At 44.3% G+C, this 17,761-nt stretch overlaps 1 protein-coding gene across 1 annotated transcript in view; it reads left to right on the forward strand.

Annotated features, from left to right (window-relative positions):
- The window catches only part of CTDSPL2 (CTD small phosphatase like 2), a gene marked incomplete in the record, with an annotated part of 2,284,573 nt that overhangs the window by 1,583,375 nt on the left and 683,437 nt on the right, over positions 1–17,761 (forward strand). The window contains 1 exon segment of the mRNA XM_044078258.1: positions 11,027–11,113. Coding sequence (XP_043934193.1) covers positions 11,027–11,113 — 87 coding nt within the window.

Raw genomic sequence — 17,761 nt, forward strand, 5'->3', positions numbered from 1 at the left:
CTTCGGGGCTCAGCCCTCCGCCTCCTGGGTGTCTCCGCCCTTCGACAAGCTCCTAGATTTGATCTGTCGAAGGGCGTGGGAGCATCCAGACTCTGTGGAACCGGTGCCTGCTCGCCCAAATAAATTCTTATCAGCACCCCCAGAGAAGGAGTTTCTGACCAAAGGTGTGGCTGTAGATGCCCTGGTGGTGGCATCTGCTACCCAGCAAGATGTAGCAGAGGCTTCGACGTCCGTCCATCCTCCTAATAAGGAGTCTAGGAGCATGGACTGCACGAAGCGCACCCTCAGTTCAGCGGCCTTTACCTTAAGGTCCCTGAACTATTTGACGCACTTCACTAGACTTCAGAGGGATCTGATCAAGGAGCTTTCAGATGCCCTCTTGGGTAACCTACCTGAGCAGCTGGCCCAGACGGTTGGCTCTCAGTTGGCTACTCTGTCATCGATATCAAACTCGACCATGAGGCTCATTTCATATGCAGCCGAGGGGCAGTAGAGCGGGTACGGTGTTGCTCACGGAGGCAAGCCTGGCTCCGTCTGTGTCATTTTGGAAGCCTTTAAGTCTTCCTTTGCCGACGCCCTTTGATGGGTCCTCTTTGTTTGGACCCAAGGTAAAGGACACATTGACCGCTGTGAGCAAGAAGGTAAGACTTTGACTGTCAGGGCACGATTTTCCACTCCCTTTCGGCCTTACCCCAAGGCTAAAAGAGGAGGGAAAATGTGGTTCCGTAAATCCCAGAAGTCTTATCCCTCACAGCAGGACGATCCCCCTTCTAGAGGCAGAGGAGGGGGAAATTTTTCTGGAAGACGCCGTTCCAGAGGCGGCAGAGGCCCCCGCAACACTGGAGACCGCAAGTCCTTTCGTGGCTCTTCAGCCTTCCACAATCCCTGAAGGATTGCCCGACTGTGCAGCTCTGGAGCCAGTCGGGGTCGCTTTCGAGGCACCTAAAAGCCTGGGAAGGTATCACTCAGGACCGATGGGTGCTTCGAATCATCGCCGGAGGTTACTCCATCCCCTTTTCACACCCTCCACCGCCGTCCAAGAAAATCCCGGACCCGCCACCCAGTCAATGGGAAATCGCAGCCTTAGAAATCTCAAAGCTGCTTCAAAAAGGAGTCATCCAACCGGTCCCCGCAGACTAGATCGGATTAGGGACTTAAGATTCTTTTTGGTGCCAAAAAAGACCGGGGACTTGAGGCCCATTTTGGATCTCAGCAACCTAAATCGATCAGTCAAAAAGTCCAAGTTCCGAATGGTCACCTTACAATCCATTCTCCCACTGCTGGAGAAAGGTGTTTGGATGTGCTCCATAGATCTCAAGGACGCCTATTATCACATCCTGATAGATCAGGCGTCCAGGAGACATTTGTGCTTCAGCCTGGGAGACGGTCATTTTCAGTTTTGCGCTCTGCCCTTTGGTCTCACCACAGCCCCCAGGGTGTTCACCAAATGTTTGGTGGTCGTGACTGCTCACCTGAGGAGTCTAGGATTCCAGGTGTTTCCGTATCTGGACGACCGGCTCCTAACTGCCACCTCCAGGCGTCTACTATTGCAGAACCTACAAGCCACCATATCACTAGGCACTTCCCTTGGAATCGCCTTCAATTGGCCAAAGTCTGTGTTGCTGCCATCTCAGCGCATAAGGTTCATCGGAGTAGAGATAGACTCAAACCAAATGCGGGTCTATCTTCCTACAGAAAGGATGCAGACTAGTCCGAGCCTTGCTTCTCAGATCCAAAGCCCCAGCCAGGATGGTCCTGCAGCTATTAGGCTCTATGTCGGCCACTGTTCTCCTAGTCCCCTTAGCAAGATTGCATATGAGAATTCTCCAGTGGCTCCTATCGACACAGTGGTCCTTTCAGGATCTCCCTCTCAGTCACCTCATACGGATCACGGAAACCTGCAAACAGGACCTTCGTTGGTGGCTGGTGTCTTCCAATCTAGATCAGGGACGACCCTTCGTTCCACCTCCTCCTATGGCCACATTAACGACGGACGCCTTCCAGACGGGGTGGGGGGGGGTATTACCTGGGCAGGTCAGTCCAAGGCAATTGGCATTCCGACGAGAGTCTCCTTCATATCAACATTCTAGAAATGAGGGCGGTGTTTCTATCTCTACAAGCCGTCCACGATTACCTCCCTCAGGGCGTAATTACCATTCACTCCGACAACATGTCAGTAGTCTGGTATCTGAACAAGCAGGGAGGGACCAGATCCTACCCCCTTTGCAGAGAGGCCATGAGAGTTTGGGAATGGGCAGTGGCGACCAGACGTTTTCTGGTAGCGACTCATATCCCTGGGAAATCCAATGTGATAGCCGACAGACTAAGCAGAACTATTCTCTCTCCTCACGAGTGGTCTCTGAACGATGCAGTGGCAACTCAGATCTTCAGCAGATGGGGAACTCCTTGTTGCGACCTTTTCGCAACCCCGCTGAATGCGAAGTGCAGAAAATTCTTCTCTCTCACTCCAGCTCCAGGGGAGAGTCCCATGGATGCCTTAGCCCATCCTTGGCCCACCGGCTTGCTATACGCCTTCCCTCCAGTTCCCCTCCTTCCCAGAGTGATCCAAAAGGCGTCTCACTTAGGGAGCAAAATGATTTTAGTTGCCCCTTACTGGCCTCGTTAGGTATGGTTTCCCTATCTTCGGAAATATGCACTGGACGGTCCATGGTTCCTGGATCAGATCCCGGACCTATTAATTCATCAGTCGGGACAACTCCATCAGTCCCTTCACACTTTGAAGTTAACAGCTTGGCTCCTCCTCTTCCGACTATAGTCAGGAATCATACTTTAGACCCGGAAGTCATACGTATCTTATCCTCGGCCCACAAGTCTGCCACTAAGAAATTGTATACTAGCAAATGGAAGAGATTTGCTATTTGGGCTCAACTCCGGGGTCTAGATCCCATCACTGTCCCGGTGTCAGAAGTCCTGAAGTTTCTAACTTCCCTATTCAATCAAGGTTCTTCAGTCTCTACCATCAAGGTCCAATTGGCAGCTATTTCCAATTTTCATGAATCTATAAACCCACCTTTAATGAGCAACAGATTGTGTAAAACCTTCATGAAAGGTGCTGTGCTTTTACGACCCCCGATTTCTCATCCTGCTCCTCCGTGGGATCTCGATGTGGTATTACGTGCCTTAACCTCCTCCCCCTTCGAACCGGCAGCAACCTGTGATTTGAAATTTCTTTCTTGGAAAACTGCCTTTCTGGTCGCGATTACTTCAGCCAGAAGGGTTTCAGAGCTTCAAGCTCTATCTGTCAAACCACCATACCTGGTTTTTCACAAAGATAGAGTATCCCTCAGGCCTAACCCATCTTTTGTTCCAGTTTTTGCCTGCAACAGTCATTAGAACTTCCAGTTTTCTTCCCAAAGTACTCAAACAAAGCAGAATACATCTTCCACACATTGGATGTTCACAGGCAATTGCGCTTTTATTTAGACAGGACATCAGACAGGAATGCAGAAAATACCTCAGATTCAAGGCAGGTTCGAGGCACTTTCAATTCTCTGTACTGCCCTTTGGCTTATCTACTGCGCCCAGAGTCTTCACCAAGTGTCTGGCTCCAGTAGTGGCTTATTGCAGACTCCAAGGAATTCAAATTTACTCCTACCTGGACGACTGCCTTATTCAGGCGGACAGCAAGGATCTTTTACTTCAACATCTGCAGTTTGTTCAGCATCTTCTCCTACTACTGGGATTCTCAGTGAACACAAAAAAGTCACATTTGATCCCCTCTCAACAAATGATCTTTTTGGGAGCTCTTCTAAATACAAGCTTACAAAGGGCCTTCCTTACTCCAGAAAAACAAGTACAGCTGGCATCAATTTTCAAAACCTTGGTTACTTTAACTCAGCTCACTGCAAGGAAATTCCTGCAGGCTTTGGGCTACATGGCTTCTTGCATCCTGTTGATTCCAAATGCAAGGCTTCATATGAGAAAACTTCAATGGTACCTAAAGAGTGTATGGTCTCAGCATTACCACAGCCTGGAAACTATGATACGTCTGATTCCCTGCCTCCAAAAGGAGTTCCTTTGGTGGTCCAGGGCTTGTGCTTCAAACGAAGGGGATCCCTTTCGTCTACCTCATCCTGTTCAGATCATAACCACAGACGCCTCAGATTATGCTTGGGGAGCTCATTACCTAAACAATTGCCAGCAGGGCTACTGGACAAAGAAGCATCTTACCTGGCACATCAACTTGAAGGAAATGTTGGCAGTCCAAAATGCTCTTCTAGCCTTCCAAAGTCTTTTGCAACCAGGCCATCTTCTGATTCGCACAAACAATACCACAGTCATGTGGTACATAAACAAGCAAGGGGGCTCTCACTCCTACCCCCTTTGCAGACTAGCCATGAGCCTATGGGACACAGCTCTAAATCTAAATCTGCATCTTCAAGCTCAATTCATTCCAGGAAAACAGAATCTCTTAGCAGACAGCCTAAGCAGAAATCTTTTGGATCCTCACGAATGGATGCTGGACCCCACCATATTCAGCAGGATTACAGCAGTTTGGGGAGTCCCTCAGATAGATCTGTTTGCATCTCATCTCAACCATCAGCTGCCTCTCTTTTGCACCAGGTCCTTCCACAAAGCAGCTTGGAAAGTGGATGCCCTGTCTTTCAGTTGGAGGAATCTTTCGGGGTATGCCTTCCCTCCTCTACCTCTTCTACCTCGGGCGTTACTGAAAATAAAACAGGACAAACCCAAGATTTTCATTTTGATAGCTCCAAATTGGCCTCGACAGTTTTGGTATCCAACTTTAAGACACCTGTTCTTGGAACCTCCATGGATTCTGCCTCTGTTCCCTTCTCTTCTGTCCCAGCATAAGGGTCAGATGTTTCACTCTCAAATCAAGACTCTTTGCCTGGCAGCTTGGCTTTACAAGGGCCTTTGACTCCTTCTGCTTTTCCCAAACAAGTTTTGGATGTTCTCTTAGAAGCTAGGCGTCCTAGCAATAGAAAATCCTATGCTTCTAAATGGAAAAGATTTTGTATTTGGATGCGGGACCGAGGTTCTAACCCTCTTTTGCCTGACATTTCTTCCATTCTACTTTACCTCTCAGACCTTTTTCTTAAAGGCCTCTCCTTTTCTTCCATTAAAATCCATGCTTCTGCTATCTCGGCTCATTACAACACTGATCCCCCCATTTTTTCTCACCAGCTGGTGAGACAATTCTTGAGAGGGGCTAAGAATTTAAGACCTCCCAGAACTCCTCCTGTTCCTGCTTGGGACCTTAATTATGTTTTGGAAAAACTAACTTTACCCCCCTTTGAGCCTGCGGCTGCTTCGGATATCAAGTTTCTTTCCTGGAAGACAGCTATTTTATTAGCTTTGACTTCTGCCAGGAGGGTTTCTGAGTTGCAAGCTCTCATGGCTGTGGAACCATACCTTATTTTCCACCAAGACAGAGTTGCCTTGAGGACCAATCCTACATTTATGCCTAAGGTGATTTCTAAAGTGGCTTTAAATCAGACTATTCACCTTCCTACTTTCTTTCCAAATCCTCAAAACAAATGGGAAAGGATTTTGCATTCATTGGACGTACACAGACAACTAAGGTTTTACCTGGATAGAACTAAAGATTTCAGGAAATCTGATCACTTGCTTATGTCTTATGCCTCTAGTTCTCTAGGCAAGGCTATCTCTAAACAAACTATTTCCAAATGGATTGCTCATGGGATAAGGTTTTGTTACTCTCACTTTGGGAAACAAATTCCAGGTACTGTTAGAAGTCATTCTACTAGAGCAGCTGCCACTTCAGCAGCTTTTCTCAGAGGAGTTCCTACCAAGGACATTTTAGAAGCTGCCACTTGGAGTTCAGTGCATACTTTATCTAAGCACTATAATCTCCCTTTGTATTCTAAGTCTAGGGCAGGTTTTGCCTCTGCTGTCTTGCAGGGTCTTCTGGCTGCCCCTTCTTCTGCATTACCTCCTCCCTCATCACAGCTTTGGGATTCCACCCTACAGTTATGACTGCGACAGTGAAACACGAAGAACATAGTACAGTTGTGTACACCTACCATAAATGTAGATGTTCGAGTGTCTTCACTGTTGCAGTCGGTGTTTCCCTCCCACCTATCCCCTCTTATCTTCCTCTTCTTTTGTGGTGTATTTGTGTTTCCTTTTTGGACACCTTCTGGTTATTTTGGGGGACTTCTGACATCTGGCGCAAGAAAGACTGGAGAAGATGGCGTCGGCTGTCAGCTTTATATCCCTGCGTTCTGACGTCAGGGTGCTTGCTGGAACAGCCAACGCCGGACTCAGACTTTGGGATTCTGGCCGCCCTCGGGCTGCTTGCCGGCAGGATCACCCTACAGTTATGACTGCAACAGTGAAGACATTCCAACATCTACATTTATGGTAGGTGTACACAACTGTACTTTTTCTGCACTGCCCTTTGGCTTATCTACTGTGCCCAGGGTATTCACAAAGTGCCTAGCTCCAGTTATTGCATTTTGCAGGCAAGGAAATATTCAGATATATCCATACCTGGACGATTGTCTAATTCAGGCGGAAAGCCATTACATACTATTAAATCATCTGGCATTTGTAAAGAAATTACTAACTTCTCTGGGGTACACCATAAACTAAAATAAATCACATCTAATACCCTGCCAACAAATTGTATTCCTTGGAGCAAGCTTGAATACATCTTCCCAGATGGCCTACCTCACACCAGAGAAACAAGTTTATTTGACAGCGTACTTCAAACTACTGGCCACAAAGACCCAGCTATCTGCAAGGAAAATACTGCAAGCCCTGGGGTTCATGACCTCTTGCATTTTACTAATTCCATATGCAAGACTGTATATGAGGAAACTACAATGGTATCTAAAAAGCCTATGGTGTCAACATTTTCAGGACCTAGAATCAATGATTCCTGTCATCCCTTGTCTAAAGACAGTGTTCCTTTGGTGGGTAGAGGCCTGCCACCACAACAAGGGACTGCCATTCACTCTACCTCTTGCCGCCCAAACCTTAACAACAGATGCATCAGACTATGCATGGGGGGCTCACTCGCAATGCATTCAGGGCAAATGGAACCCGAGTCAAATGCACCTGCGTATCAATCAAAAAGAAATGTTCGCCATACAGAATGCTCTAACAACCTTCAAGGACCACATTCTTCCAGGACAATTATTGGTAAAGACAGACAACACCACTGTTATGTGGTACATAAACAAGCAGGGGGGAACCCACTGCATTCTCTCTGCAGACTAGCCATGGCTCTGTGGAACACAGCCTTGAGCTACCAAGTGCACCTACAAGCTCAGTTCCTTCCAGGCAAGCTAAATACACTGCCAGGCAACTTAAGCAGAAATCTCAAGGACCCACATGATTGGAAATTGGAACCAAAGATATTCAACATTTTGAGAAACAAATGGGGGAGCCCAGAGATAAACCTGTTTGCCTCCCCACAGAACTACCGATTGGACAAATTCTGCACAAGGACTCCCCACAGACAAGCTTGGAAAGTGGATGCCTTTCCCCCTCTACTCTCCAAAGTTCTACTAAAGATCAAACAGGACAAACCAAGGACAATACTTATTGCTCCAGATTGGCCACGCCAACACTGGGTACCCCCTCTTGTGTGCAGTGTGTCACGGCTGGGACCATGGCACCTGCCTCAGACCCCCTGCCCTGCTGTCCCAGCAGGGGGGTCAGATTCTCCACCCACAGCTTCAAACCCTGAACCTTGCAGCCTGGCTAATTACCTGATCTCTCTGTCACCATCCCTTAGTAAGCAAGTGATGGATGTCATTCTGGAGGCAAGGAGGCCTAGTACTAGAAAATCCTATGCTGAAAAATGGAAAAGATTCTGTTCTTGGAGCCAAATTCAGGGGATGGGAACAACATTGCCCATTTTACCGCACATTCTTCAATACTTCCCTGAGATGCTTCACAAGGGCCTTTCCTTTTCTTCCATCAAAATTTATGCCTCTGCCATTTCAGCACTTTATAATAACAGTGCCACCCCTCTTCTCTCATCCACTGCTGAAGCAATTCCTCAGAGGGGCCAAAAACTTAAGACCACCCAGGAGAGTCCCTACTCCAGCCTGGGACCTTAACTTTGTATTGGAAAAGCTCACTCTACCTCCCTTTGAGCCGGCTGCAAATGCAGAGTTGAAATTCCTTTCTTGGAAAACAGCCTTCTTTCTAGCCGTGGTGTCTGAATTGCAGGCCTTCATGGCAGTGGAGCCTTTCATCATCTTTCATGCAGACAGGGTGTCTCTCAGGACCAATCCTTCCTTTATGCCCAAGGTGGTATCCATTGTGGCCCTTAATCAGTCCTTTCATTTGCCAACCTTCTTTTCTAATCCACAGGACAAAGGGGAACTAATACTGCACTCCTTGGACATGCACAGACAACTTAGATTTTGCTTGGACAGGACTAAGCCTCTCAGGAAATCTGAACAGCTGCTGTTTACATTTGCTGCAGGGGCGGAGGAGAAGGCCATTTCAAAGCAAACCATTTCTAAGTGGATAGGCCATTGCATTAATTTCTGCTATAAGCACCATGGAAAACCTAACGCACAGAGGATAAGACCACATTCCACCAGGGCTGCATCTCTACCTCTACAGCCTTTCTCAGGGGTGTCCCTACCAGGGACATCCTAGAAGCTGCTACCTGGAGTTCTGTACATACCTTCACCAAGGATTACCACTTGCCAATTTTTTTCTAAATCCAGAGCTGGTTTTGCCACTGCAGTCTTGCAGGGCCTTATAGATGGTCCTAATGCTATCTAATTGCCTCCTCCCTTCTTTAGCTTTAGGAATCCACCCAAATGTAATGACTGCAACAGTGAAACATGAAGAACATAGTACAGTTGTGTACACTTACCATAAATGTAGATGTTCGAGTGTTTTCACTGTTGCAGTCCTGGTTACCCTCCTTCCAGCCCCCTGACTTCTATTGACTATACCTCGATTCTTGTTTACTATGCTTAAAGGTTTCTGGTGTATTTGTTTTTTGTTGGAGGTGTAACCTGGTATATAATTGCTTCCCATTATGGGGGCACCTGACATCTGGGGCAAGAAAAACTGATGTAATGGCGTTGGCTGCATGCTTTATACCCTTGACTACCTGACGTCATGGAAGATGCTCACGAGCGGAGTCCACAGGGTTTGGTATCTTTTTCTCTGAAATACAAGCCAACACAAAGGGTCTCTGGCTAACAAAGTACGCAGACGATTGCAAGTTGGAAGCTATTATTAACTCTCCAAGCGATATTGACATTACAGAAAGGCCTAACTGAGACCAACAACTGGTGTCAGAACCGAACCATGGCCTTAAGCTCATTGCCAAAAAATGTGTCGTCATCCCCTTTGGGAAAAACCCGCTTCCCATGAATTACCACATCGACGGTAGTCGACTGAACACAGAGGGATTTATAAGAGATCTGGGAACACAGGTTGACAGCAACCTCTCTTTTGACAACCACATTGCCACTGTGGTCAGAAAGTCCTTCTATGTGGCACATCTCATTATTAAGGGTTTTGCATCCAGGAAGAAAGAGGTCATCTTCTCCCTCTACTCTTCCATCATTAGGCCAATCATCAAGTACAATGTCCCATTTGGGGTGCATCTCACTAGCCACCTGCAACAACTGGAAAGGCCGCAAAAGTACCTCACAAAGAGGATCCTGGGCCTTAAACACTTTTCCTATATAGACAGACTCAAAAAACTCCAACTATTCTCGGTCTCATATCGCCTACTTGGAGGCGATCTCAGCTCGACTTAGTAAGCCATGTCTGACCCAGCTGTGTTAGAAATGTTACATCTAAAGAAATCCCAATCCCTCCGCACCACACACTCCAGAGACCTCAACCTCATTACCACAATCAACAGAATATACTGGAGGGACAGGTTCATAACACAGAGACTGCCCATGCTATAGAACAGACTTCCCATACATGTCAAGCAGAGCAAATCACTGGCCCTCTTGAAGAATGGATGGGAAATAGAAAATTCACCCCGAGGATCACTCCAGTGTCTCTGCTCGAGAGAGGCACTGGGAAATAAGATCGGGTGGCACGATGCCAGGGTAATCCTATGGGCTAGGCTTGTAAAGGCTCTAGGACCATTAGCCTAGTATACACCTATGAACCTATAAGATGAGACAGTAACCGAAGCAGGACCCAAGACTTTGATAATCAGGCCGACTGAGGGCTACCTGCAAGCAGATAACCCAAATGTAATAACAGTGAATACACTCAAACGTCTACATTTATGGTAAGTGTACACAACTGTGCTTTTTGTGCATGCATCCTGCAGTGGGTTGGTACTCCATTCTGGGGAAGTTTCTGTACTTTGCTCCATTAAGTGACATGATAGCTTCTAGTTCCTTTTCAACCCTGCAGTAGTGTTAAGCAGGTGCTTGAGTCTGAATGAATGAACACCTGTTTATACAGTCTTCCACCTTCCAGACTTGATCTAGTTTAAATGGGTGGTATCAGTGGCTCTTTATTTTCCAAGTTCTGCAGCTCCTGTACTAACTTATCGGTTGTTTCATTTTTAACTCCAGGACGAGGATTTTGGCAGAAATGTTCTGTGGTTTTCAAGAAAAGTGCATTAGGCATGTATGCCATGACATTTTGTACATTTTATTTGTCATGACTCAAGGGTTGTAGACAACTCTGCTTGTAAAGCTAACTGCAGAAGTCCACTTTGAAGCATGCGTCTACAGTTAAAGAATGTTGGTGTTAAGGTAAGTAATTTTTACATTTTTGGGTTAAGACATGGGAAAGTACTGTTGAGTGAAAAATAAGAAACGTCTTAACTGATTGCAGTAGAATGCAAAATAGATGGTTTCCCATTCATTAATAATCCAGTCTCAAAGTTTATAATGAAATGAAAAGCGTTTTATTTAGATGTTGGTGTTAGTTCTTAAGAAAAATCGAAAGTGTTGCATTAAAATTTGAGTAATTAAAACAAAGAAGTGCATATACAATGTTCTGAGTCAGGAGTTGTTCACATGCACATTTCACTCACAGTAGGTTTGTTTACTTTCTTTACCAGGATGAAACATTAGTACACTGTAGTCTGAGTGAATTAGAAGATGCTGCCCTAACCTTTCCAGTGCTTTTCCAAGATGTCATTTACCAGGTAATTTTAAATGAAGATTTGTTCCTCAGTCAGAATACATACCTGTGTATAAATTAATACCTTTATTGTAAAACACACACAGTCCATTCATTTGATTGTTTATATATATATATATTTTTTTTTTGAACAGTTACCATACCTTGTAATCCTGTGCTACTCAGCAGCCCTGTTGCCAGTGTCCTCGCATTTCATTGCTTCTCTGTGACACTTTCTGATCCATGTAATGCCTGAAGATTTGAGAACTGTCCATGTTTGTTGTCCCTACTTCCACTGTAATGGCTGGGTTATGCAGCCCTTTCTGTGAGCTGCATTTCTAGCAAACATTTTACACGATCTGTAGTGGAACAGGTCTTTGAGGCTTTAATTGTTGCCGTGTTCAGAAACTCTGGGGGTTATATAGCTAGAATCTGCAGTCATAAGAAGACCGGTTAACAGATGATGACTTTCATGTGATTCACTTTTCCATTTATCATTACACCTGGGACTTTAGCTTCAGAAGGCCCATGAATCGAGCCATGCAGTTTTCCACATCTTGGTTGAATGGACAAACAGCAGGGTGGGATAACTGACATTCCCCATATATTTTTTAAATTCTGATACTGTTTGCACTTTAACTGATCGTTTTTAAGTGTTTTTCAGCTGTTGAACTGTTGAGGGCTACACACTCAAGCTCGATAGCCATTTTTCTGCTTTAAAAGTGTTTGTTTTACTGTATCTGTTTTAATTTTTGAAGAAAAGAATTATCTCTCTACTTGTTTCCTATCTTTCTATAACCAGTAGAGTCTGGTTTTCAGATTTTGCTGAATTCTGGGCTGTTTTATAGTTTCTGTGTTGCCCAGACCTTACCAAGATCTAAGGAAGCTTCTCTATTCATCAGTGAGAGTGGTGAGCTTTGAGCAGCCTATCTGTCGCTGGAGGAGTGGTTTCAGCTCAGAATTTGGTCATATTGGGCTATTTCTATCCCTTTCTGTTTAAAAGCCCGTGTTTGCGAGGTTTTGCGCTTCACGTGACGCCTTTTAACTAGGGTTAAACTATTCCCGGTGCCAGAAAGTCTGCTCTTGTAATTTTCCCTTAGAACTAGCCAGTTTTCTAGTTTTAGCACTCAAAGCTGTTTCCTTGTGCTCAGCACTTGTTCAAAACTCTTTGCAAACACTAAATAATCTACAAATTACTGCAGCATGCGACTTTCCTCACTTCTTAGGAGGAAAACAGTTTTTAGTACTTAAATTAATAAGCACCTATCCAGGCATGTCTAAGAGTCAGCTCCCTGTATTTTCCCCTGTATACCTGATTAATCTGGGTGTCTTATGGGTAATGTAGCAGTTGCCTCATGTACACCGATAACCCTGTCCTCCTACCACCCACTACAAACTGGAAGCCAAGCTCTCTCCAGCCAAGACTGTACTAGACAGTCAAGTGGAGAAGGTAAACACCTGCACCACACCACACTCAACACATAGTCCATCAAAACGTACACCACTTAAACCCACACATAGTAACACAAAACACACACCTACATTCACGGAGGCTGTCAATAAAAATCTACCCAAACAACAGAGACCTCCAAAGCTGAAACACAAGCATCCACCCCCCCCCAACACTACCCAAATGCCACACAGCCCATAAAATCAGTGTGCCACTCAACCTCAGCCCATAAGGCAAAACAACGAACCCAACACACTAGTCACAGGTGACTCTATAGTCAGGAACATTGATGTCCCACTCACCAGGCTAAACAAGGAGAAAGTTGCTGTCAGCTGCCTGTCGGGTGCCAGGATCCACTACATAATGCAAGCACTCAGGTCACTCCACAACAATTACATATATGACTCTGTCATTGTCCGTGTTGGTGTGAATGATCTGTCATTGTCCGTGTTGGTGTGAATGACCTGAGAAGTACCTCCCTGGACTACTTGTAAAGAGACATGGCGGAGCTGTCAGGTCATGTAGCCCAGGCAGGTATGACCCTAGCCCTGAGTAGCATACTGCCATCGCCTAGAATGATACCACAATACAAGGACAAAATGATTGACTTCAAGTGGCTAAGATTCTGGTGTCATTCTAAGGGGATGCAGTGTCTGTCTGCCTGGGACGACATGATCGACAGACCACAGTGTTTTGCCAGAGATGGCCTGCACCTATCACCCCTGGGATTCCAGATACTGGCTAAGGCTCTTGCCACCCCTGTAGTGCCTTTTTAGGCAAGGTTCAAATGACATACTCACCACCGTAGTAGATATAAGCAAGCGATATCTGAGGGTAATGCTACTCAGTGCTAGAAGTCTAAACCTCAAAATGCACTCACTCGAGGCACTCCTTAAAATGGAGAACATAGACATCTGTGCAGTGACAGAGACCTGGTTCAAGACTCCAGAGAGCACCCCTGCATTACCAGGCTATAACTCATACCACACTTTTCAGGCACCTAACCTGGACCGAAACACTAGAGGAGGAGGCGTGTCCATATTCATTAAGGATATCCACACCTCCAGGCTAGTTGCTCAGCATAATGCATCCGAAATTATCCAAGTGCAACTAAAACTGGGCAAGACTGCAATCCAGGTTGTAGTTTGTTACAGATCCCCCGCCATGCTCCAGAATGCCCACTCCACATTTCTTAATATACTGGGTAATATTAAGGTACAGCCCAACCCTAATAATGGGCAATTTCAACTACCCTACCATCAACTGGGAAAACTACTCATATAATAACTCATTTTGCTCAGCGCTTTCTGGAATTCCTAAATTCCAACGCCTTGGATCAGCTTGTCCATACCCTCACCTGGGGCAACAATGTCCTGAACCTGGTCATTACCAATATGGGTAACCGATGTTCCATGCCAGAGGTCAACTCCTCGCTGGTCAGATCCGACAATAAGCTAATCACCCTAGACATCAATATCCTGCCCCCATCCCCCCATTAATGAAACCACCATAAAAAAACTTCTCCAAAGCCAGCTTCATGCTTCTTAGGACAGAAGTGGCAAGCTTCGCAACACCCATACAGACGGAAAATAGAGGTACAACTGCTGAATCCTATACAAATGCACTGTATAAGCACATGCACAAGTGCATAGATTGTGCCTTCCCCAACAGAATCCAAGATGCTATCCTCAAAAAAAAAAAAAAAAAAAAAAAAAGGAAGCCAATCTAGTGGCACCCTGCCATAAACTCTGCAACAGAAAGAAGCTGTTGCAAAAAAGAATAAAATCTCCTGATTGCAGGAACTCCCTGGTAAGCCTCAGTAAGAAGCTGAGATCCCTCATAAAATCCTGCAAAGCTAGTTACAAAAATAAAATCGCCACTAATTCTAAAGACAACCACAAAGCATTCTACAGCCCATCACTATACAGGAAGAATGCAAAGCCCCTGTAATCATGGCTGCAAAAGTAAAGACTGCACTCTTCAAAGCCAAGAACACATCATCCATGGGACCTGACAACATCCCAGGCTGCGTTCTGCACAAACTACAGAACAAACTGGCACTCCACCTAAATACCGTGTTCAATCATAGCCTCACTTCAGGCTTTGTGCCTACTGAATGGTGCACAGCGATGGTTATCCCACTCCACAAAGGGGGCACCACCACAGACCCCAGGAACTACCGCCCCATTAGCCTGACAAGCCTTGTCTGTAAGGCCATGGAATGCATCATCTTGGAGCTTATAAACAAGGACATAGGTAACCTCCAAACTCTGGACCCCACTCAGTTTGGGTTTGTAAAAGGGTAGGTCATGTCTCCTAAATCTGATTTTCTTCTTTGAAGCAGTCAACAGAGCCGTGGACGAGGGTAAGATGGTGCACACAGCCTATCTTGACTTCGCCAAGGCTTTCGACACCATCCCCCACTCTGGAATTAGAGATAAACTCACTAGACTGGGCATAAATCCCTATGTCACAAGATGGGTGGCTAACTGACAGAACCCACGCAGTGAAGGTAGCCGATTCCAAATCCAACTTCAGACCACTGACAAGTGGAGTACCACAGGGCTCAGTCCCGGGTCCTCTGCTGTTTGGCATCTACTTATCAGAAGTCCAGGCTAATACAGCAGGCCTTTGGCTAACAAAGTTCGCAGACACCTGCAAACTAGGTGCCAAAATAGAATCGCGTAATGATGTGGACATTCTACAAAGGGGCCTCACTGAGATTGATGCTTGGTGTCAAAGTCATGGCCTCAAGCTCAATGCCAAGAAGTGCATTGTCATCCCCTTTGGGAAAAACACTGTACCCGTGAACTACCACATAGGTGGTAGCTTACTAAACACTGAAAATGTGATGAGACCTTGGGACACAGGTGGACAGTAGTCTCTCCTTTGATAATCACATCGCTACAGTAGTCGGGAAATCCTTCTACATGGCACACCTCTTCACAAAGGGGTTCACCTCCAGAAAAAAAGAGGTTATTGTTACTCTCTGCTCATCCCTCATCAGACCCATTATAGAGTACAATGCCCTGTTTGGCATGTACCTTGCAAGACATCTACAACAAATAGAAAGCCCACAGAAATAATTCGCTAAGAGGATTACCGGCCTCAAACAGATGCCATATGCAGACCGTCTCAAAAAACTCCAGCTCTAATCCATCCCTTATCGCTTACTCAGAGGCGACCTCTGCCTAACATACAAAGCCATATCAAACCCAGATCTGTTGGACATGCTACACTTAAAGAAACCCCAATCCATCTGAGCCACACATTCCAGAGACCTAAACCTTGCGACTGCAATAAACAGAACATGCTGGAGGGATAGATTCCTGTCCCAGAGACTTCCCATGCTATGGAACAGAATACCCATTCATGTCAAGCAAAGCTCATTAGCCCTCTCAAATATATTTGTTAAGCCAGTTTAGAAGATTGTTAGACTGTACAAATTTAAATGTACTAGAATAAGTGGTATGTTTCCATAAATTTAACTAGACTGTAAAATGTGTTATATTTGTGCTATGTTATGATTACACTCCTGTTCGACATATCGTAATGATTGTATATGTATACCTTTGGAGCTTTTCTCCCCGGGCCTCCGCTGAAAAAGGACATGTATCCAGTTGGACTATCCTGGTCAACAAATGTAAAATAAATAAAACCTCACCCTTTTTACATAACCTGGAAATTCTCATAGCTTGTCCCCTTAGTATATTATCAAATACATGTGGGGGGTGCATGCTACTTCAGTGTAATCATTTCTGTGACACGTTTTCCTATGCACTTTGGTGCTAACATCCCCTGTTCGAGGCTTGGATGCACTTATGTCCAAATAGGATATCTACTGATACAAATATTCCATGGTAAAGTAAAAATGGATGTAACACCATTATTATAGAAATTAAAAGCCTCCAACTCTTTTTGTGTGCCTCTCCACATTAAAAAAAAAAAGCTCGTCTACAACTGTCAGTAGAAGCATAATTGTTTCCTGTGTGGTCCCTCAGTTATGGCCCTTTACTCCCAAGTGGCCATCACCAGGTTGGCGTAGCTATTTGCACAAGATGTGCCCATAGCTATGCCATCCACTTGTAAATAGATGTCCTTCTCAAACATAAATATCTTGGTTTCCAAAAATGTCTCCATAAGGAGGCATAATAAATCTATATACTTTTTTTTTACAAAAATATTTATTAAAATTTGAATAAAGAAACAAATTACATAAAATGTTCCATTTTTATAATATAGAAAAAAGAAAATAAAACAATCATTCTATGTCTGACAACATAACTATCTACAAATGACATTCACATAAATGTCAAACAATTATAGGTCTTTTCATATACAATCAGTATTTTTCTAGCAAGTCTGACATATTAGTTCTAGTCATGTTTCTATTAATTCTTGACTTAATGGTCAAAAGTTCCAGACTGCAGACTTCAGTAAGAAGTATTTTGAATTCTTGAAATGTAGGGGAAATTTCTGATTTCCAGTTAATTATTATTTTTCTTGCAACTGCCAATATGGTCCGTATTAATGTATATTTGGATTTTTTAACACTTTGGTGTATTGGGGTGTTAAATATAATTAAAGATTTAGAAATAAAAAAATATCTGTAAATAAACCTTGAAGAAAACTATATCTTCCCAATATTTTTTTAGAAGTAAACAGTCACAGAACATTTGAGACCAGTCAGCTTCCAATACTCCTTTGCATCTCCAACAATTATTAATATTCTTATTGAATTTATTGAGAATGTGTGGTGTAATAAAGGATCTGTGCATACATTTCCAGGTGTATAATTTCCACATCAGGAAGATGTAGCGTAATAGGCGGATTCTAGTGTATTTTGTTTGTCATGATCATTAGGAGCATAGTTATTAATTGTATTGAAATACTCCTAATATTTATCATTGTAAAAACTTGCATCATTTGTAAGTATTTTGTAGATATGTGTTAATTTATTTTTGTCAGTGTTTATATTTCGAATAAGTGTGGTCAGGAATAAAATTATTTTAGATAATAGATATATTAAATGTAAGGGCATTGAATCCAAATTGTTTGATATATTGTCTACATTCCTGTATGCATAGCCAAAAGTTTGAATCTGTCATATACAAGAAGAACTTAAAGGCTTTATTGTGCAACTATGATGGAATACCTAATAAGCAGAGTACAGAAGGAGGAAATAGGTTAGGAACTTGGAAATGTGGCTTTTGCAAAGCTTGC

This window comes from Protopterus annectens, chromosome 7.part0 (assembly GCF_019279795.1).
Source record: "Protopterus annectens isolate FY-2018-M chromosome 7.part0, PAN1.0, whole genome shotgun sequence".
Taxonomy (NCBI): domain Eukaryota; kingdom Metazoa; phylum Chordata; order Ceratodontiformes; family Protopteridae; genus Protopterus; species Protopterus annectens.